At 59.2% G+C, this 21567-nt stretch overlaps 1 protein-coding gene across 2 annotated transcripts in view; it reads right to left on the bottom strand.

Annotated features, from left to right (window-relative positions):
• Window positions 1-16557, bottom strand: part of CMIP (c-Maf inducing protein) — a 204724-nt gene extending 188167 nt beyond the window's left edge. Inside the window, exon 1 of one of the 2 annotated variants that reach the window (XM_027977658.2) lies at window positions 15894-16557. In XM_027977658.2, coding sequence (XP_027833459.1) covers window positions 15894-16190 — 297 coding nt within the window. In that variant the 5' untranslated portion in view covers window positions 16191-16557. Of the gene's footprint in view, window positions 1-4953 lie in introns of both variants that reach the window. The other variant, XM_060397871.1, reaches the window with a different exon arrangement.
• Window positions 16558-21567: the final 5010 nt, after the last annotated feature.

Raw genomic sequence — 21567 nt, 5'->3', positions numbered from 1 at the left:
AAAGAAAAAAATAAATTCCCTGTGATGCATAAACAGGCCAAATGTAAGTGGATGTGATGGAAGAGTTGTTAAAAAAAAAAAATAACCATACCAGTACAATATCACAGGCTTCCAAGAAGCAGAGAGAGAAACCCAGCGTTACTTGAGTCAGGCCGTGTCTTTGAGGTCACGGAGGGCGGGGCCTCGTCCACGGGGCTGACACCACATGCCAGGACCAGAGCAGTCCCCGTGCCACCGGGCCCTCAATCGGCATCTGCAGGAGGCTGAGTGAACCCTCTGTGGCATTCACCCCGCACAGCCCCACGACGCCGGCCCTGTATTTTCCAGTTTCAGAGACCCGGGCTCACAGAAGCCACGTGGCCTGCCTCAAGTTGCAACCAGAAGCAGAAGTGGGATTTAAACCCAGATCCACGCACTGCTATGCAAAACCCAGGTCCTTCCCCCACGCTGGCAGGCTTTCAACCCCAAGTCATCTCCCAGCGGGTCCCCTGAAGAGGGAGCTCCACAGCCCCAGCGGCTCCCACGAGGGCCTCGGGTTCCGAATGCGTGCAGAGGGACACACGCTGCGTGCCAGCGACGACTGACCGGCACTGACCATCTCCAGGTGTGAAGGGAAGGGGTGGCTCTGCCAGCGTCGATTAGCGATGTCTACCAGGGGCCAGAGAGCAGGGGCTGCACGTGTCACATACATTTGCCATCCCAGAACTAGATGACCTGCAGGCTTGCTTTCAATTCTGGCCGCCTCTGATTTTAATTACAAAAATTTTCAAAGTGGGGAGGGATGGAAAAGGAAAGAACAGACTAACATTTTCCAACATTGGCCATAGCTAAATTCAGCAAAGCCAAAACCGGCCGCCCAGCCAGTCCTGCGTGCTCCATGCACACAAGCCCCGCCACATGAGAGGAAGTGGAAAACATCAGATCTGCTGCCTGCACACCCAGCGAGACAGCCCGTCCAAGCCAGGAGGAGCGCAACTGTGGGCTCGCCTGTGTCGGCCTGGGCTGTGGAACACCTCATCTGTGAGCACAGGAACCTCGCAGGGAGGGCCTCTAGGGTTCAGGCCCTGGCCCGACCTCAGGCCCATCCTGAGCTCCAGCGAATTACTTCATCTCACTCAGCCTCAGTTTTCTCATCCTGGAAAAGCCACTGAGGGTTGTCATGATGATTAAACACATCAGTGCATTGGGGTTCTTAACACAACAACAAACTCGTGGTGAGTGGGCAAAGAGCCACTGCTTCCTCCACCACCACCACCATCATCACCATGTGTCTTTGAAGGGGCATATTTTCAGGAAAAAAAGGTCTAAGTGCAGTAGAGTAATTTCTTTCCCCAAGTTCAGCAGTACAGCCCCTTTGGTTACTCCGAACTATAAGGGGAGAGAGGCTCTGCAAACAGCTCCATCCTCCTGGAGCTGCTGGGGCATCAGCCGGGGCCCCGGAAAGAAACAGATGGCAGACACAAACTGGTATCATCTGAAGAAACTGCGACAAAAGGCCAACACACCAAGGTGTGGGCAGGGCACGGGGAAAGCACGAGGGGCGCTTCTCCCTGGGGTGACCCACTGTCTTGACCGCTTGGGGCTGGGGCTTTCCCGGAACACAGGAGCGAGTGGAAACGCGTGGGACAGTTCCAGTCGCCTGATTTCTGCCCTGCAGCCAGAAGGGACATGGAGAAGCCCCAGCTGCAGAAGCCGGGACGGAGGCGAAGGGACGGGGCTGTGGCTGAGGGACACTGCCTTCCCGCGGCAGCCCGAGGGAGAAGCTGCAGGGCTCATCTCCCTCCAGGGTCCCTACCGATGGGCCAGACCGACCTGGAGCCCGAGGGCATGGAAGCCCAGGGGGTGGGCACGATGAGGGAGCGTCAGCCCTGGGGCGGCCGGGGCCACGCCTCCCCTCTTAGAAGGCTCCACGGAGGCCCAGCGGGGACACAGAGCTCCCAGGCCTCGACCGACAGGAGAGCACCCAGTTCCCGCTCCAAGATGGGCACGCTGGAAGTGAAGAACCAGGGGCAAGCCCCGTGAAGCCACTCAGCAAGGGGCTCGGTTCTCAGCAGGGGTCCAAGGGAGGTGCCCCCTCCCCTGGCGGCAGGGTTACCAACGCTGTCAGCGAGGCTGAGACCACACAGTGAGCTATCTCCAGAGACGAGGGCCTCCCTGGGCCCTGTCTAAACCGCGCGCTGTTGCACTGCAGACCCAAGTGGGGGGATTACAGGCGGGAAGCCGGGGTGCGGGGGTAATGATGTGCACACAGGCGCGCCTCGCAGAAGCACCATGCGTGGCCTCCCCACTGACAGGCTCAGCCTCAACGCCAACATTTAGGCCCTGTGCGTGTGTCAGGGGCAATCTCGTTGAGAAAATAAAAGCAACTTTCATTTCTGTTTTTAAATCATATTTTCCAAGATCAAAATCTTATTTCCCAAGCACTGCTGCTGAAAGCTGAGGTGAAAACCACCAATAATAGCTTAATCCTCCCAACTGCCGGTTTCCATCTTGCCCGAGTCGGTGACGCGGTGGCTGGGGTCGAGTCCAGGGCTGAGGTCCATTCCAGGTCCCAGGGTCCGAGGTCACAGGCACACCCTGGAGGTTCTCCTGACAGCTCTGGGGTCACCAGGCAGGGCTGGGGTTTCCCACAAAACCCGAGACCCATTCCGTCCCTTCTCGGCCTGCGATGCCCGGGGCCTCTACACGTCAGGCGACTGGATCCCGCCAGAAGCCGGTGCTGACATCGTTGGGTGCTGCTGGATGAGACCCCTGCCTTCAAGAAGTTCCCAGTCGAGCAGAAGCAGGAGCGCTGCAGGCAGAGCGGGACAGGCTCGAGCTGGCGGTGACGACGCAGAGGTGTCTGCTGAGCGCTGCTCCCTGCGTAACACGACTGGGCACTTTCCACGCATGCACCATGTCCCTTCATTCTTTAGAGAACCCCAGGGGCAGCCCCCCTTAGCACCAGCTTACAGACAAGAAAACTGAGGGCTGCATCACGCCACTGCTCCTGCGGCCTAATTAAGAAGTATCTGGATCCAGATTCACTGGGCAGCAGTTGTAGACAATGAGCATCCCCATCAGGGAAGGCTGGACCCGGGAGGCAGGGTCATGAGCTACCTCTTCCCCGGGGTGTCGCTCTGCCTTGGGCGCCCCTTCAATCAGGACCCGCTGTGAATGCCGAGCGGGTCGTGCCTGACACAGGACCACCCGGCCAGGCGCTGAGATCCACCAGCGCTTGGCTGTCCCAGCCCAGAGGGCGCCCAGCTCACCATGGGGGCATCAGAGGGCCCCAGACCACTGCCCTCCACAACAGTCTCTGGCCAGAGACCCTCACCCCGGCACTGCACGTGCCAGCAGGACCCGCAAGACTCCAGAAGCTTCCTCTGGGTATCCTTGCTGGTGGTGTGGTCACGCAGCTCCAAAGAGCAGGGGAACCCAAAGCACAGCCACGGTGGGGCTTGACTCAAGCACAGGAGGCCTTTACAGGAGAGTCACGGAGCCGGCCGCCCACTGCACCCACCCCCTCCTCTCTGCGCCCCATCCCCCTAAAACACAACTTAGACAGGATTCAAGAGGCGAGTCTCAAAGTCGTTTTCCCCACACCAAAACTTTCTCATGCTAATTTTCTCTTCTTTTTTTATTGGCATGATGCAATTCCCCTTCCAACAACCCAGATCTCTGAAGTCCTGAGTCATCAGGCTAAGGCAGGGACAGTGGGGGGTGCCCCGCAGCAGGGATCAAAGGTGTGGGGAGCTCGGGGTTTCCTCCCGGGGGCCCTCGGCTCTCGGCCTTGCACCACAGACGTCGGGGTCAGGGCTCCTGGAGACCCGCACAGCTAGCTCTTGCTTCGCACCATGTGCCAGGTTCCAGAGGGGCAAGGTGACTGCAGACGGGAGTGCAGGCTTCCCGCTCCGCCAGGGGCCAGCCCGAAGCCAGGGCCGCTCCTCACGTAGGACCTCTGGGGGCAGACGAGGCCCCCGCCGGGTCACTACGGCGTTCTCAATCCGCCCTGTGCCCCCCAGAGGACTCCCGGCAGCACCTGCGGGCGTCAGGGGCCGTTCCAACTGTGGGGAGCAGAGCGCTGGCATCTCACGGCCCAGGGCCAAGTGCGCAGCTCACCATCCACAAAGCCCAGGACAGTCCCCACCAGCAAGCAGGGCCTGGGCCCCGAGGCCCACGGGGCCAGGGCGCACACACGCTCTGAGACCGTGCACAAGAGTGGCTCAGCACCCGTGACTGAGAAGGCCTGGCCCGGCTCGCTGTGCACACGACCGCGTGTGTCACACAGACTCATCCAGGGGAGAGCAGAGATGCCTCTACCCCAAAGCGTCCGCCGGGGTAGTTTCTGGGTGGCGGGGTTATGGGAGAATCGTTTCCTTCTGTATTTTGTAAGATCATCATCGTCCCCGTGGGATTATTTTTATTTTATTTTACAAGTGTGGAGGCGAACAGCTGACAGAGAAGATAGGTGGGCACAGATGCCATGGTCCCCCAGCTGGGTAAGCACTGGGCCAAGTTTCCCCTCACCCACCAGCAGTCAGGGAAGGCTCTGAGGGGCCGAGCCAGAGCCCCAAGGACTGGGGGAGCCCAGCCATGCTCCACGGTGGGCTCTGGATGCCAGGCTTGCCACCACTGAGCCATCAAAGTCAGCACTAGGGGACAGGCCATCTCAGGTGAGCAAACAGGCTCTGAGAGGTTGAGTTCATGATCCCAACACCTTACCGGGGCAGGTGAGAAGCAAACCTCCACAGAAGCTGAGCCACCCAGGGAGAGGCACTCACGGGTCCCCACCCTCCCGCACTCCCACAGACACCACCCCCTCACACAGCCTTGACCACCCTGGTCCTCTCTCAGCCTCTGCTCCTGAGCCCTGCTCACCAGCGCACGCAGTTATTCTCTGGAGCCAAATCCCAACTCCACCACCACCCGCTGGGTGGACAGCGGCCTCATCTCTCTAGGACCCAGTCTGACCTTCTGCAGAATGGACACAACGAAGGCGGCACCTCACAGGGGCATCGGGAAGTTTAAACAAGCTCTTCTACATCTGACCCAGCAGTTTCACTCCTGGGAACACACCTAGGAAAAAAAGGGCAACTCTAATTTGAAAAGATACATGCACCTCCATGCTCACAGCAGCACTGTTTACAACAGCCACCGCACAGAGGCAACCCAGGTGTCCCTCAACAAACAGATAATGAAAACGGGACACATACGCATGATGGAATATTACTCAGCCGTAACAAAGAATGAGATTCTGGCATCTGCAGCAACAGGACGGAACCTAGAGAACATCATGCTTAGTGGAGTAAATCAGACAGAGAAAGATGAATACCGCATGTCACTTATGTGTGGAATCTGAAAAACAGCACATGTGAATGCATACAGCCAAACGGATATAGACTCAGACGTGAAAACATACCAGTGGTCACCAGCAGGGAAAGGGCAGGGGTGGGGGGCAAGATAGGGGCACAAGCTACTGTGTATACCATGGGTAAGCAACAAGAACATGCCGTACCGCACAGGGGATTGTAGCCGTTACCTTATAACGTCTAGCTGAGCAAAAGCGGTGGCAACATTGGAGCACGATGCCTGGCACTCCTGACACTAACTCAGTGCTGGAAACTGACTACACTGCGATAAAAACGCAAGAGAGAAGCATCCGTGTACGTGAACGACACAGCACAGAGGCGGGGTGGGCGCCAGCTGCGGTTCTCGCCGCCCTGCGGGCACCGTGCTGTGGAGGAAGGGGCCTGCAGCTGTGGAGCCAGGCCGTCTGGGTCCCGGTGTCGCTGAGGCTCTCGGGGCCTCGGTTTCCCCACGTGTAAACAGGCGCCTCGGGGGCTGGTCTGAACGCACAGACACACCAAGGCTCAGCGCCACTGCTGGCCTGCAGCCCCCTCCGCCCAGGGAACCCTGGGCCAGCTGACTCCAGAGGCCCCCCTGCTGGGACCCCCAAGTGCAGGAGTCACCAGATGGCCGGGACGGGTCAAGCTCTCCTGTTTTCCCAGCCCCAAGGCAGGTCTCCAGGTCAGGAAACGCAAACCCACCGGAACAGCAGACAGATGCCAGAGAGGGGCCGCTCCTCCTCCAGCGAGCGGCCCTGCCCCCACCACTGCCCAGCCCGCCGGCCCGAGGGCCCACGATGGCCCCTGGGTGCCAGCACGGCTGCCCGGCCTCGGCTCCATGTGACCCCCTTCCCAAGCACCCCAGGGCCGAGCTGGGCCTCCCCGCCAGGCCTCCGGGAAGGAAGCTTCCAGAAGGGGAGCACTGGGAGCCACAGTGCCCCGCAGAGGGCCCAGGGTCTGGAAAGCACCCGAGGGCCCTGGGGGCTGCGGGCCAGGCAGCACAGGCCTGTCCAGCCCTTTGTGGGGAACCGCAGGGCATGCGCTGCCCTTCACTGGAGGCAACGGAAGGGCAGGGACTCGGACAGTGGAGGTCTTCCGCACCCCACCCACACGAGGGCCCACCCGACCAGACGCTCGCCCCTTCCTTCACTCGGCCATCCACACACTCAGCCAAAGAGCAGCTGCTGAGAGGCCTGGCCCTGGGGCCCCCTCTGTGAAAAGGAGGGGTGACAGCAGCGTGGGGGTGCTTGGGGGTCACGGCAGTGTCCACCCAGCCCAGCTCCTGAAAGTGAACCCCAGGCAGTGACTGCGGTCCGGCGGTTGCTGCTGGGGCTGAAGCCTGGCCTGGTGATGCAGACCCCCACTCTCCTGAAGCTCCCGCTCAGGGGCACCCCGGGCTCTCAGCTGGGCCCCCCACCCCCGCGTCATGATACAAGCCCTCCCAGCCCACCCGTGCCCTGGTGAGCCCCCCGACGCTGGGGAGCACCTCTGCCTGTCCTCATCCCCACATGCTCTCACGCTGCCCACCGCCTGCGAAGGATGGCACAGTGTCCCCAGCGTGCCCCCACGGCCCTGGCCCCTACCCCCTTCTTTGCCAGTCCCCAATCCCACTTCTATCCATCGAGATGAGTCTCTCCAACGAAGTCCTTCATGAAACCCCCTGTCCTCCAGCAGCAGCACCTCTTCCTGCCTCCAAACAGCAGGACGAGGCACACATCTCTCTGAGGAGGCATGCTCCTATAGTACCCCTCATTTGAAGTGCACCCCAATCTGAGTGTGAGTCTTTAGGGGGGCAAAGGGTGTATCTGACTTTGTACGTGCAGTGCCAGCGAACACGCACCTTGCCCGCCCAGCGCCTGGGGGTGGGGGGGCCTGCTCCCAAGGGCAGGACCTGGAAACCCCTCTGCACACACAGTAGCTGGTGCGCCATCCAAAAACCTAGTACCTGGCGCTTGCTCTGTGCAAATACTTGGCATTCACATTCCAACACCAGTTCCCTGAACTCACTTGACAAATTCGCCAAGGGACGTCTGCCAAACACGAAACTGATAAGCGCATTGGTTCCCAACTGAGAAGCTTCTGCAAGAAGCTTAAGTCATTCTGGACCTCCAGCAGACAGACGCGCGGACATTCACACACAAGCACCCTCAGGTGTGGCGTAGACCCGCCTTTGCCTCGCCACTCCGCCTCTCCCCAGTTCTCGCCGTCTGAGTCTCCAGCGCAGCGTCTGTAAAACGGGAAGGCTGACACCTGCCCCGCAGGGTTGTTCGGAAACTTCACTGAGCATGGTGCCTGGTCTTCAGCGCATGGACGGTGAGCCTCACAGTGATCATGAGCACGCTGCTCAGCCGATGCAAGAGGTTTGCATTCTCTGTTTTATTCCCCACCAGACAGCAAGACTGCAAACTTTCCTGATTGGCCCCCTCACTCAAACCCAGGAGCCAGATGAGACCAGGCCATGTGGATTTCCTTCCAGGGCAGCAGCTCCGCTCCAGGTACCCTGGAGACCCCCGGACCGCTGTCGCGTCTCAGAGGCCCCGGGGCAGGAGTCACCATTGATCCAGGGGCTCCTGTCTCCCGCGTGAGACGCACTCTGCTCCCCAGCCTCCCCCGCCCTCGGGGGTCACCCTGTGACTGAGCTGTGGCCCAGAGCGGCCAGACTCACAGACCAAACCTCCGCGTGGCACTCGCGCCCTCTCCCCAGCCCCTACTCCATGAGGCCCTGGACGGGGCAGAAACCCCCACTGGCCCAGGACAGGAGCCAGAAGGGACCCGTGCTGCGGGAAGCACAGGCTGGCTCTCCCCCACCCCTACAGCACCCCGACCCACGCGTGGGGAGGCCCCAGCGCTCGCTGAGCCTCATGTGGGCACGCAGAGGAGACCAGACGCACCTGGGCCGGACAGTGAGCCGAGAGGCAGCAGATAGGCCGGGAGGCGGTCTGGGCTCTCCCCAGGCTGTGCGCTCCTACCTGCGACTCTCCCAGACCTCTGAGAGCTGGGGGCCAGCCCAGGACCCCAGGACGTGCCAGGGCCCTCTCCTCTCCCCTGACGACCCTAGCCCCAGGAGCCTCTGCTGCCCTGCCCCACGGAGTCCCGCCGGCGACGGGAGAATCTGGCCCTTCTCCTTCCCATCGAAAGGAGTCTGCTCAGCCTCGTCTGTGCACGCTCTCCCAGTCACATCATTTCCGACAGCAGCCTGAGAGCAGGAGAACCAACAGAAAAGGCAGGCAGGAGCAGCCTAGGGTGCTGGGGATGGGAGGCCCGGGGTGAGTGCCTGCCCAGCTGCTGGGTCAAGGGCAAGGGTCTTTGGGCAACACGCTGGCCCTCAGCGCTTACTCAACAGAAAAAAAGCCTGAGGCGAATTCAATGATTAGTAGGTTCTAGGTCTGAGAACCTCTAATGCAGTATGGACAAAGGGCGCTGGTTTTGAAGAGTTTGGCTGGGAATTGTACTGAATAATTTAAGAGTCTCTTAGAGCACTGCCATTCTCCACTAAGGGAGGGAGCAGGTTAAATAAAACACACACACCCCAGAAGTGCTAGAAAGGAAGGAAAGCGCTCCACGGGGCAAGGAGCTGCCGGTGTGCCCCGCACCAAGCATGTACAGGCGCTTACAGATATTTTTTAATAGGTGACAAGAGCTCCTGGAAGGCAGGGGTGACGACAACTGGAGCGCGTTTACTGAGATGCGGGCACTTCGCTGCGTGATCACTAAGCCAGGCCAGCCAGCCTCAGGGCCTTTGCACCTGCAGTCCTCTCGGTCAGGAACACTCTCCCACCAGACATCGCCTCCTGCCCTGAATGCGGCATGCAAATCAGCGAGGCCGAGCCCCACGCAGCTCGCCCACCTGTTGCTGCTGCTTTCTCAGGGGCTGGACAGACTTTATATTCCTTACTCAGTGGTTTCTTGTCTGCCCCCACCCCACCGACACATGTTCCAGGAGGGCAGGGACTGGCTTTCCTCAAAGTGCCTACAGACAGTGATATTTATCTGCTAAATGAACTGCCAAGCCTTAATTCACCTAACCCTGACATCATGCTAAAAGGAAGTCCCCATAATGTGAACTTCACAGATAACGAGAGAGGGGAGGTGGCCTGCCCGAGGTCACCCACCATCCAGGGCGCTGCGGGAGCTGGACTCAAGCCTGCCCGTCTGACCCCTCTGCTGGGTCTGGCTGCTCCCCTCCACCCACCCCACCGACACCGCAGACAGCGGGATGTGGCAGGTATAAAAGCTACTGGACATTCACTTTCAGCACAACAACCCATTCCCGCACCAAAAAATATGTTCTCCGTGATCCCCTTAGTCTCAACAGACATGAAAACCACCCGCATGCACACGCACACACGCGCGTGCACACGCACACGCGCACACACGCGCGTGCGCACCCTTCGTAGGGCCCTGCTGGTATCAGCCCAGCTTCAGCCTCACACGGCCTCCCTCAGCGCCCCACTGCACACACTGGGTGCCTTGTCACTAGCGCCAGGAGCCGGGAAGAGACACTGTCACTTCCTCCTTTTCTAACCGCGGGGCCGGGCAGCCTGGCCTCCATCCTGGGGAAGCAGGAAGCCAGGGACAGCAGCGATGCTCTCAGGTGGGGCAGGAAACGGCCGGCCTGGCCACACAGACCCTTGTCCTCAGGGCGGAGGTCAACGGCTCCGGCTGGGGCCGGGCGGCCGGGCCCTCAGGAGGCTCGCTGGCCCCTGACAGTGAGCCCGACCCAGGCATGACTCAAGACAGCAGTGACCCCAGGCTGCATGGCCCGTCCCCGCCGTGGGAGGGCCAGCACACCCTCCCGAAGCACTGTGGGCCTGAATATTTTAACACTCGCCAGAAAAGCAGGCGAAGAGCATTCAAATGGTAAAGACAGAGCGACTCCACTCCATAAAAACGGCAGCTGTCTGTCTGGAGACAGCAGAAGCCTGGAGCTAAGCTAAGTGTCCGGTGGCAGGGGATGGTCTACCGACGCCGCTGTGGCGGCCCCTGAAACGCGCAGAGAGGAGCAGCTCGGCTGGGACGGGTCTGCACAGGACGACTGACAGAGAGCACATGGCCCGGCCGGGACCGGCAGCACAGGACCCTGTGACGGCGCCCCGAACACTCAGCAAGGACGCAGGGCCAGCCTGCAAGCAGAGCCGGGGACTGTAGGGACGCGCCACCTTCCCCATGTGCCTGCCGTACCATCTGAAGGTACTCGACATGCCTGTTAGTGTTTCAGTTTTCAGGAAAAAAAGAAAAAGAAAAAGATGGTGGGGGGAATTCTGTATTAAAAAAAAAAAAGAAAAAACTAGACTGTTCCCCTTGAGGAATTGTTCACAAACTGCTTCCAACAATTTCTCTTCCTTCATACATCCCAGATCCACTGAACAGCCCTAAGTCTCCCAAACACACCATTCGTCCCTGGAGACTTTCCTCTGGACTTGGCCCATTTCTAAAGAGCGGTCGCCCCCTGCATCCATCCAGGGTTTCACGACGCTCTCTCAGGCTAAAGTGGAGAACCTCAAGGGGATCATGGGCCCCTGTCACACCCCTGTTGCGTGCTGGCACCTGCCAGGTGCCAACGTGAGCGATCTCTGGTATTCACAGGAGCCCTGGACGTGAGGCAGGCTCATCCCCTCTTCTAGGGGAAAAGCAAAGCCCAGCAAGGGAAAGCAATGTTCCCAAAGTCACACAGCCAGGAAGTTTACAATCCAGACCCTGAGCAAACCCTTCTGTGCTGCTCCACAGTGGAGACGCCTGAACTGCGAGGCTGCCTTGCTGAATCTCATTTAAGCCTCTCATCTAAGGCGTAGCTTGACCACATCTGGAGGTCCATTCCACCAAACTACCAAGTGGGTACCACGCTTGCGGGCCAAGCTGAAGCCAGCAATGAGGTACCCTTGGGGAGCTTCAGTTTTTCAGGGTGACCTGGCTGCCAGGGTCCCCCTAAGCCTGGCTGAATGCGGTGCCCCACGAATGCCCTCTCCCACTGCCAGGTGAGTCAGCAGGCACCCCAGTTGGCACCGAAGAGTGGGCACGCCGGGCATGGCCACCTGTGGGCACGGAGCCCACGCTGGCTCAATAGCAGAGCCCAGTCATGAGCTGCAGGCTTGACACCTTCAACCTGGACCGGTGCGATTTTGCCTGTGGCCAGAAAGGGCACCTCAGATTGCACCAGGCCAGCAGCAGCATCAAAACTACTCCCTCCTGAAAACGCACTTATTTATTACAGCCTGGGGGAACAGACCACCTGTGCTGTTTACAGAGAATTCAGACTTTCTCCTCCTCTCTGTCTCTGCCCCTCCCCTCCACCCCTCCAATCAGACAAGTTACCTGGGAAACAAATTTGATATACTCCAAAATCTTATGACAAATGGCACTGAAAGAGGAAAAAAGAATTCTCTGTGTTTAGTCACGCCACGAAAAGCATCACACAAATCAAAGGCCGGGACGGGCCCAGGAGGAGTTGCAAGTGACAGGAGTGGAGAAACGAACACACGTGTGCGTGCACAGCAGGCAAGTTCCCACGGGACCTGGGACTCACTCAGGAGGACACGGATTTCAACTCCCAAGAGAAACCACCATCCGGACGAACCTGGCACTTGACACCCAGTAGGTGCTTAGGAAGCATGAGTCCAAGCTCAGAAGGTCGGGCCCCGAAGAAAACATCAGGCCAAAGAGACCAGCAAAAACTGAAGGGGCTCCTCTTTTCCCTTTCACAGCAAAAAGCCCAGAGACATTTCAGTCGAAGCAGCACAATGGCTGAGAATTTAAAAACAAGTCTCATCAATGAATCAAGCCTTAAGAATAAAGAAGGCCACTGTTAACCCATGCTCTGATCCCTCTTTGGTCAGAAGAGACCACCTCCCCCAGTTCTGAGATGCCACATGCTAAATGTGTTTTTTTTGGTAAAGGTAGAATAAAAGGTTAGCAGCTGATCCACACTTCTCTGGTGCAGAGGAGACAAAGCACAGGGACAAAGCCCTCTTCCCGCGGACAAACATGCCCAGCAGGTGATCAAATTCAGCTCAGGCAAGACAACAGCAAAATGGATTCTGGTCCCTCAGACCCGAATCCTGCCTGCTTCTGCAGGACTCCAAGCCTTTGGCTACCACCAACGCCATGGGCAGCAGCCACGAGAGGCCCAGGGAGGCGGGGGACTGGGAAGTCCGGACATGAAACGGCAAGGAGGCGCCGTGTGCAGGCCACAGCCCGGGCAGATGGGCCCTTCCCCCGCAAGGTGCGGCCATGTGTACCCCAGGGAGGGGCAGGCGCCGCGCAAGCACCCCCACCCAGCCCCTCGGCAGCCAGCCGGGTCGCCGTCGCCTTTGTGCTTCCCTCTTTGTTTATGAGTCTTCCGGATCCAAAGTCTCCTGCACACAGTGCATCAGGCCTGGCGCTGTCACCGGCCATGTCAGGCACACTGTTGACTCTGCAAGGATTTAATCAGTAACCGGCCCAGCAGATAGGCACGGGGGCAAGCTCCAACCTGACCCCACTGAAGGCAAAGTTTACAGCCGGGCCAGGGGAGGAGGCTGCCACCGTCCAGCCCATCCTCCGCCGCCCCCTGGGCCCCCCCACTCCCCGGGCTGAGCCCACCTCCCCAGCAGGGAATGGAGGGCCGTCCACCTGGGGGGTGGGGGGCACCCGGCAGGAGCTGCCGCCAGGTGGGACTGAGAGCCTGGACGCCATCCCCCACCCGCCTGAGACAGCTGTGGTCCTGGACGCCTGGTCTGTATCTCTGACCACCATCCAGCTAATTGGATCGTGTAGACAGACTACAAAGAGGGTTTGGGCAAAGAGTGTATTTGGTTTGTTTATTGGTTTGAATCCAGATCAATCACTCTGAGTCTTGTGCCTGAAGCCCACACAGTTAACCAGATAATTACCAGATGGTTCCGAGAGGAGCTGTGTAGACGGCTTAATGAAAGGACAGTGCACATTTTATGGAAGGCTGTGACCGGTATGAAACACCGCCCCACCGGCAGCTTGAGGCTGGGCCGCACGGGGCTTTCCGCCGCCACCGTGAACTACACTCAAGTTCACCTTTGTTTCATTTGGGCTAACGTTTCTCAATCAAGGGCTTGGGCCGCGCTCTAAAACGCAGACAGATTACATAATGCCCAGGCCTCAGAAAAACCCCTTGGGCTGCTTTCCTTCCCCCGGGCCTGGACACCAGCACCAGCCAGGTGTCTGGTGATGGGATAAGGTGCCCATCAACCCCACCTCTGCCCTGGAGGCCGCCACCATGGCCGGGCCTGCCTCAGCAGCCCCAGTCCGTGCCCACGGGCCCTGGCACACAGAGACCCGTGCATCCCCCTGGAACCCACCATGGGCAAAGTTAGGGACAACCCTTCCCCTGCCAGCGGGCCCTGGGGGCAGCCCATGGCACACCGGCCCGGAGATCCCCCCTACGTGTTTCCCAATGCCAGGACAAGGCTCTGCTGAGACACATCTGGCCACCAGCCCCCAGGCCCAGAAAATCACGGCTCTTCTCCAGAGGTGCCTGGGCAGGGGAAGGTGTCACCCAGCCCAGTTGGGGAAGGTGGTGCGGGGCGGGGGGGAGGCGGGGGGAGGCGGCTGCTTGAGAAGCCCAGGGCAAGTGGCTTCACCCTCGTCTCCTCCTCTCTCTCTCTCCAAAACACACCTCTTGAGCAATCAGAGGTAAACTGGGGGAGGGCAGTGAGGGGGAGGGGCACCCTGCACCTCCCAAGCTGGCTCCCCCCAACCGCGGGCAGCACAGCACAGTGCCCAGCTTCCCCCAGCGGGGGGACAGGAGCTGGGCCCGTCCTTCCCATGGAGGGCCGCTGTGCCTCCCAGCCGCTTTCTCCTCCCCAGCTCCCCTTCATGTTAAGGGGTGGCAGAAAGAAAGACAAAAGTCCACCATTCTGACCCCCCACCCCCCGCCAGCCAGGGGGAAATTCTGAAGCCAGATTCGGAGGCTGCGGCTCCCAGGCAGGGGACCACTGAGGGCTGAATCTAAAACTCTGTGTGCTGGCGGGTTTTCCGAGGCTCCCCCTCCGTCAAATGAAAAGCCAAATGCCGCGGCCTGGGGCTCGGGACAGGGTTTGAGAACATGCGCGAGCCTGAAACTGGGGCTGGAAGGCTTCACAGCAACCCAGGATCCTCCCCGAGAAGGCGGTCATTGCAGACTGCACCAGCGTGCCCACAGGAAAGAAAAAATAGGTGTTCTGAGCACGTCGGACCCAAAATTCAGAATAAGAGTCCTCATGTGTTTCAATGCTCTCGGGAGGTGGGGGGGAGGGGGAGCTGTTTCAAGGAGTATGGTTTCTTCTGCTAACTTTTCCCCCCTCCCCATTCCTTGGAGCATGTGTCATGGCCTGTGACACACTGCCAAGGGAACATGGACGCTGGGGGGATGTCTGCACACGCTACACGTTTGTGACATGTCGTGTAAGTGACACCCTGCTTCCTGGCTGGGTTTTCTTGGCACAGGTGTGGGCAGGCATTGGATTCAGCACACCCCCACTGCCCCACAGGCTTAGTAAACAGGATCAGGGCTGCCCCAGGGAAGACTGCATTCTGGGGAAGACCTGCCACCTCTCCAGAGAGGATGGGACACCCCCCACCACATACCACCCTGCACCCATCAAGACTCGGGCCCAAGCAGAGCTGGTGCTTTAAACTGTCCTTGTTTCAAAACACAAAGCATCCTGTTCACCTCCTGCCTGCTACCCTCCCCCGCAGCGACCCCACCACAGCCCTCTCTCTCCACCTTGCAGATCTGATTTCAGAAACCAATCCTCGACTTCTCTCCCTCTCATCAGGGTGACCCAGTCCCAACCATACATTTTAAAACAATAACATAAATACAACCTCCAGCAACAAAACACACGTACAAAATACTACACAGACAATGCAACACCAGAGCCCCACAAGCCAGCTTCCGCACTGGAACTTGACCGCCCTCGGTGGGGAGGAGATAACCCAGGACCCCCGCCCCCTCCCCCTCCACTTCCACCCTCCCTGTGTTGCCAACGAGGTGGTTTTGTGCTTGGTTTTGTTTTTTTGTTGTTTTTTTTTTTTTTTTTTTTCAGAAAGGGAAGCACCCAGTTTTGCCTGCCAGCCCGGGCAGGAAAAAGACGGGTAGAGCAAAGAAAGGAACTGGCTTCTGGAAATTTTTTGGGTTTTGGGGTTTTGAGGTTGTTGGGGCTTTTTTTCCTTTTTTAAAAAAAACTGTTTTGTTTTCCCTTCCGGCGCAGATCCAGATGTGCCTTCAGAAAGGGAACCCTCACCACCAACGGGGCCCAGCCTCGGGTCTATCCCAAGGTCCCAGCCGTAAGGAACACAAGCGCTGGGCCCGGAGGTGCCCGAATGCTCAGTCTGGGGACAAGGCCAGATCCTCTCCAGAATTCCAGGGTCTCCCCGGGCCCGCCGGAATCCACAATGCAGCCGGGAGCCCAGCCGGGGAAAGGGGTGCCCGGTTCTCCCGGTGCCCCCACCACCACCCCCCGGGCGCCGGGCAGGCCCCGAGCTCCAGGTGCAGCGGCCGGTGGGAGGGGGCGCCTCCCCGGCCCCGAGGGGAGGCGCGGGGGTGCGGGCGCGCCGACGCGCAGAGCGACTCACCGTGGCGGACGCCAGGCTGTTGTCGGCCAGCGTTAGGTGGTGCGGCTCCCAGCGCCTCAGGAATTTCGAGGTGAGGATCTTGCTGAGAAAGGTCCGCGGGTGCCGGATGACACAGACCTGGATGTCGCCCTCCTGCAGCAGCTTGTACCTCATCCCGTTGCACAGCAGCAGGGCCCGGCGGCAGGGCACGGCGCCCATCTTCGTGCCCTCGGGGGCCGGCACGTCGCCCCCCAGCAGCGGCTTGGTCTCCTCGATCTGCCGAGGGTCGCCGCCGCCCGAGCTGCTGGTCAGATCCATGGCCGGGCCGGAGGGAAGCGGGGAAAGGGGCTGGCCCGGGCTGCCGGGGCGGCGGGGCCCCCCGGGCGGCGGCCCGCACCCCCCCAGCCCCCGGGAAGGCGGCGGGCGCGGGGCTGGGGGCGCCCCGCAGGGGCGGGGCCCGGGCGGCGGGCGGCGCGGGGCTTCCTGCGGGCTCCGGCTTCCTCCTAGCTCGTCGGGTGCATGCTCGCGGCGGCCGGACCGGCTCGGCGGGCGGCGGGCGGGGGCGCGGGCGAGCGGGGGGCGGCGGCGGCGTGGGCGGGCGGCCGCGCGGGCGGGCGTGTCTCGGGCCCGCCGCCCGCTCGTGTGCACGGTGCGTGTGTCCGGGCGGCCGTCCGCGAGCGAGTGTGCGGCGGGGCCGCGGGGGCCGGCGCGGCGGGGAGCTCGCGGAGCCGCGCGGCGCGCGCGCGATTGGTCCCCGGGGGTCATGTGCCCGCCCTCTGACGTCAATGGCGGCAACGCCGGCCGCCGCCGCGGCTTCGGCCTCGCGCGGGCGGGGTCCGCCGGCGGGGGGGCGAGGGGCGGGCGCGGCCCGGCAGAAGCGGCGGCCCCGGGGAGAGGGGCGGGGGCGGCCTGGCCCGCGGGACCCCGGCGCCCCGCCCGGAACCGGGGGACGGGGGCGGGGCGCCTGACGTCACGCCGGGCCGCGCCCCCCCGCCGCCGGTGCCCAGGCGGCCCGGGCCCGAGAGCGGTCCGCGCGGGTGGCGGAGGGCCGGCCGGGTGCCAGACCGAGGGCCCGGGGCCGGGGCCGGGGAGGGCTGGGCCGGAGGTGCTGGGGTAGGGCCGCCCGACCTGGGACCCCCTCCCAGCTCTGGCCGCCCACCTGGATGGCCAGGTGACCCTCCACCCCCGCTCAGCTCTGGCCGCCCACCTAGATGGCCAGGTGAGCCTCCACCCCCGCCCAGCTCTGGCGGTCCACCTAGATGGCCAGGTGACCCCCCACCCCACCCCCGCTCAGCTCTGGCCGCCCACCTGGATGGCCAGGAGGCATAGATATTCCCTGGAATTGCAAATGTCCCATCAGGTATCCAAATAATGAGCCACACACACCCTGGCTCAGCCGGTGGGACTCTACGGGCCTTCTGGTCATTTACAGATGTCTGTCTGCCCTTGGGGTCCTCAAGCTTCTGCAGGGAGGAGACAGGCTCCCCAGCCACCATCCCCCCTTGCTTTCCTTCTCCTCCTGGAGTCTGATCAGTTCCTAACAGGAACCTAGACACAGAATGCCTCTCCAGTGTTATGTTCGCCCCCTCTGCCTGCACCCCAGCGGCCCAGACCTTTTTTCCTCTCCCCTTCAGGCCGGGTCATTTCTGTCTGCGTTCCCAGGCCCTGCAGGGCTGTGAGAGAACCATATTGGAAGCACCCTCAGGGAAAGAACTGCCATGTCACGGGGGCACTCCAGCTGTGCAACAAGAAATGGTCCCTGTGTGCCATCGGAAAATGTACCCAGAGCTACCTAGCCAGTGCTCAGCTCTGGGGTTGGGTTCCTCACATCCACCTGTCAATAGCATTAAAACCCCCAGATCTGTGCCTTTTTGTTTAGTGAAGGTGCCTCTGTAAGTGGACACACGGGTGTGTGAGCATGCATTGAATTGCATCATAAATGCCAAAGTCTGTCCATGGCAGCCCTTCAGTGGGGATTGTCCCTTTCCCCTGCTCCAGAACACACGAGGTTAGGGCTTCCCAAAAGATAATCACCCAAGCCGGGCCAGGGCTGGCACCTGGGTGGAAGTCAGGGCCCGATGTGTGTCCCTCCGCAGAGAAGAAACATGCAGGCTGCCCGGGAGATAGATGTGCAGAGCTGTTCTCTCATGAGCCATGGGGAGGCAAATGAGGTGGGGAAATGGGGAATTCACTGACTCCCTACAACCTGCTGGCAATTTCTCTTCTTCAAGTTCTGAACTTCAACAGCCTTGAGAAAACCATCAAACAAGAAGGAGTGAAGCCGGAGTCCCTAACTGATGACGCAGCTCCAAGCCATACCTTTAAGAGGGTTTGTGCCTGCTCAGTCGCTTCAGTCGTGTCTGACTCTTTGCGACCCCATGGACTGTAGCCCGCCAGGCTTCTCTGTCCCTGGGATTCTCCAGGCCAGAATACTGGAGGGGGTTGCCATGCCCTCCTCCAGGAGATCTTCCTGACCCAGGGATCGAACCCATGTCTCTTACATCTCCTGCACTGGCAGGCAGGTTCCTTACCACCTGGGAAGCCCATTTAAGGGGGTTAGATCTGTTGTTCAGACCTTTATAGAGCTGCTATTTGCCAATTGCAGGAATAATTCCTAGCATCCTAAGCACACATACAACTTTTCCTCTCACAGCAACACTATGACACAGGATTGACCCATCACCATCCCCTCCCGCAGGTAAGGATACAGAGAGGCTGCCAGCCTCATGTGGCTAATCAGGACCCGGCCCAGGTGCGAAGCTCAGCATCTAAGGCCACGTAAAGACAATTACCATACTCCTCATGGCGGGGAGTGGGGGTGGGGAGAGGTTTGCGGGTGTGTGCTGTGGCACTGTGGACATGTCCTGACTCCACGTGGTCATTAGGAATCAGGGAAGACCCTCAGTCCATGCAGGAAACGGCAGGCGTTTTGCCACAGCATAGAAAGAGCCCGGAGGGTGCAGGGCAAAGGCCCTAGAGGTGAGCAGGGGCAGAGCAAGCAGTGCCCTGAAGTGCAAGCCCAGGGACCAGACTCTCCCCTGAGAGCAGTGGGAAGCCACCACACAGGCCATCCAGGGGAGTGACTTGTAGATGTCACCTTCATCCAGGTCACTGGCCACAGCACATGGACAAGGTTTGCAAAGCAGCAGCCTGGAGGCAGGGAGGCTGGTGGAGAGGCTGTCGAGGGTACCCAGGAAGGAGGTGATGGGGTGCAACAGGAAATCATGAGCGGGGAGGCTCGATGGCAGACAAAGCAGCCGCCGTCCACTTGAGGGACATCTGTGGACCCTCCTCTCCCCATTCAGGGGGCAGAACTTCAGCAGAACGAGATTTACCAGGATGCAGTTTCAGATGTCATCCAGACCTCCTCAGCACTGCTTGGTATGGTACTTGATGAATAGGAGCAGCGTGATAAAGTGCCAGGTACTATGCTAGCGGAGTTATAAATTTGTTCTCTTTTCTTCCTCTCAACCAACCCAGAAGACGGAAATTACCATCTCCATCTTAAGGATGAGGAAGTTGAGGTTTAGACAAACATGAGGATCTTAGCCAAGATTTTGACCCCAAATTCTGTCTGACCATGTCTTTCCCACTCCTTCTGTAATGTTTTCCTGAGCAGAGGCTCAGGAAGAAAAGTGCTGAATTTGATCAATACATCTTTCAATAATAGTTCTTGGTTTGAGTTTGAGGTCAGTGACATGGAGCCCACGAGGTACTATAAGAAGTTCCCTGGAAACTGAAAGCAGGAGTTCCTGGTCAACAGTAGCCCTCGTGCTTGCAAGCAAATACACAGTGACCTATGGTCAGGCTCACCTGTCCCCTGTTGCTTAGGCAGTAGATTGAGGTCAGTGAGCGAGGCTGCGAGGAGATGGAATGCGCTTATACTCAGTGATACGCAGAGTCCCTCACCTCCCAATGGCCCAGGTTCTTGACCTAAAAATGAGTAAGTCCAGCTGTCAGATTCCATCAGAAGCCCCCTCCCTGCAGCTCCCCAGCCTCTGGAGGAGACACAAGCCCACTGAGTTTCCACCAATGCCTCGGGTACCACAGGAGTCCAGATTCTGCCAGCAATAGTACAGGTCCCTTAGAGGTCACCCTCCTGGCATCAAACTTGAGAGGGTCATGGAGCAGTAGGACCGACAGGCAAGGTCACGAACCCATCACTCTCCCGGGGCTCATGGGCCAGTTGACTCACAAAGATCACCAGACAAAGCTTCCATGTTCTCCAATCTTTGCTGGCAGCCCCTCGTTTGAGCCCGTCCCAAAGACCAACGTTCTGCTCTCACCGGCTCACTGCAAGTTCCTCTTCCACTTGGATCAACAATGTACCACGGATTCACTCGGGGCCATGTTGGTGAAGATGCTACTCCATGCTAGAAGCTGGGGGCATGTAGTGAGGGAGCGGGAAAGAGCTCGCAGCTCAACCCTGAGGTCCCTCAGGTCACTCCCTGGAGCCAACTCAGAGGGGAAAGACAGACCTGCTGCCCTGGCAGCCTACAAAGGGACGTGAGGAAGTCGCAAAGTCCCCGGTGGGGAGGAGAGCGTGAGAGCCGATGACTGGCCCTGAGAGAGGGCCGCCTAGGCGTCTGCTTCTACCTAACACACGCCCAGAGGTCCTTTGCCCAGTTCCCTCCTCCCCTCTCCACAAAATGCTCCACAAACCCAACACACTGTATCCTCCAAGGGGGCAGGATCTGTTCCAGTTCTGCCCATCGCTGTGTCCAGCAGTGTGCTGGTGGATGTTTAAGCATCAGCTTGTGGGGGGTGGGGGGTTGCTGATTTATAGCATTCGACAATCTCCCTGGTGGAAATATTCCCACCACGGCCATCTTCAGGTTATCAGCAGGCCTCACTGAACATGGAGAATTGGGAAGAGACGTACCCGATTGCAGTGTTTCCACCCTACAGATACAACATTCCGGGGGACATGAAACAGGGGCAGAGGGGTCTCAGCTCAGGGCTTGCAAAGCCTAAAATATTTCTATCTAGCCCTTTTACAGAAGAAGTTTGGCGACCCCTGAAATAGGCATAAATAACCTTCAGGACAGAAATGCTAGTAAAATAATTAGGAAGTGGGGAGTTGGTGATGGACAGGGAGGCCTGGCGTGCTGTGGTTCATGGGGTCGCAAAGAGTCGGACATGACTGAGCAACTGAACTGGACTGAACTGATGAGTTTTATTACCTTTTTAAAGATACAATTTATTTAAATATAATTTGATATTAATTCCATCCTGTTTAATGGCTCTGACAACCAGCTTGCAAAATTCCTGAAAAACAGTCAGCTCTCATGGGTGAGCATAGGTCAGCTCCAACAGGTCCCTGCCTGTCCTGGACTATAGAAGCTGCATGATGGTTATCTGTTGGAAATCAAACTGCAACGCCAACATTCTAATCATTAGGCAATACTGCCCTGCTTCCTGCCTGCCTTCATTCAATTCCATTAAACCCGTGTCAGCACCTACTGAGGGCCAAGGACTTTGCTGGGGACTATAGGTCCAGCTCACACAAGGTGCTGCCCTCGTGAGGCTCATAGTTGAGTGAGGGGAATCAGACACCCCTCCTCCCCCTTCACCCCCCAAAAAAAAGTGTGCTGAGAAGAAAACAAACTCCTTGCCCTTCCATTTACCAGATGTGTGTATCTTTGGTTGATTTGCTGTAAAATGGGATTATAACAGCACCTTTTCCCAGAATCAT

Source organism: Ovis aries, chromosome 14, assembly GCF_016772045.2.
Source record: "Ovis aries strain OAR_USU_Benz2616 breed Rambouillet chromosome 14, ARS-UI_Ramb_v3.0, whole genome shotgun sequence".
Classification (NCBI taxonomy): Eukaryota; Metazoa; Chordata; class Mammalia; order Artiodactyla; family Bovidae; genus Ovis; species Ovis aries.
Note: the sequence above shows the minus strand (reverse complement) of the source record. Positions and strands in the feature narration are given on the sequence as shown.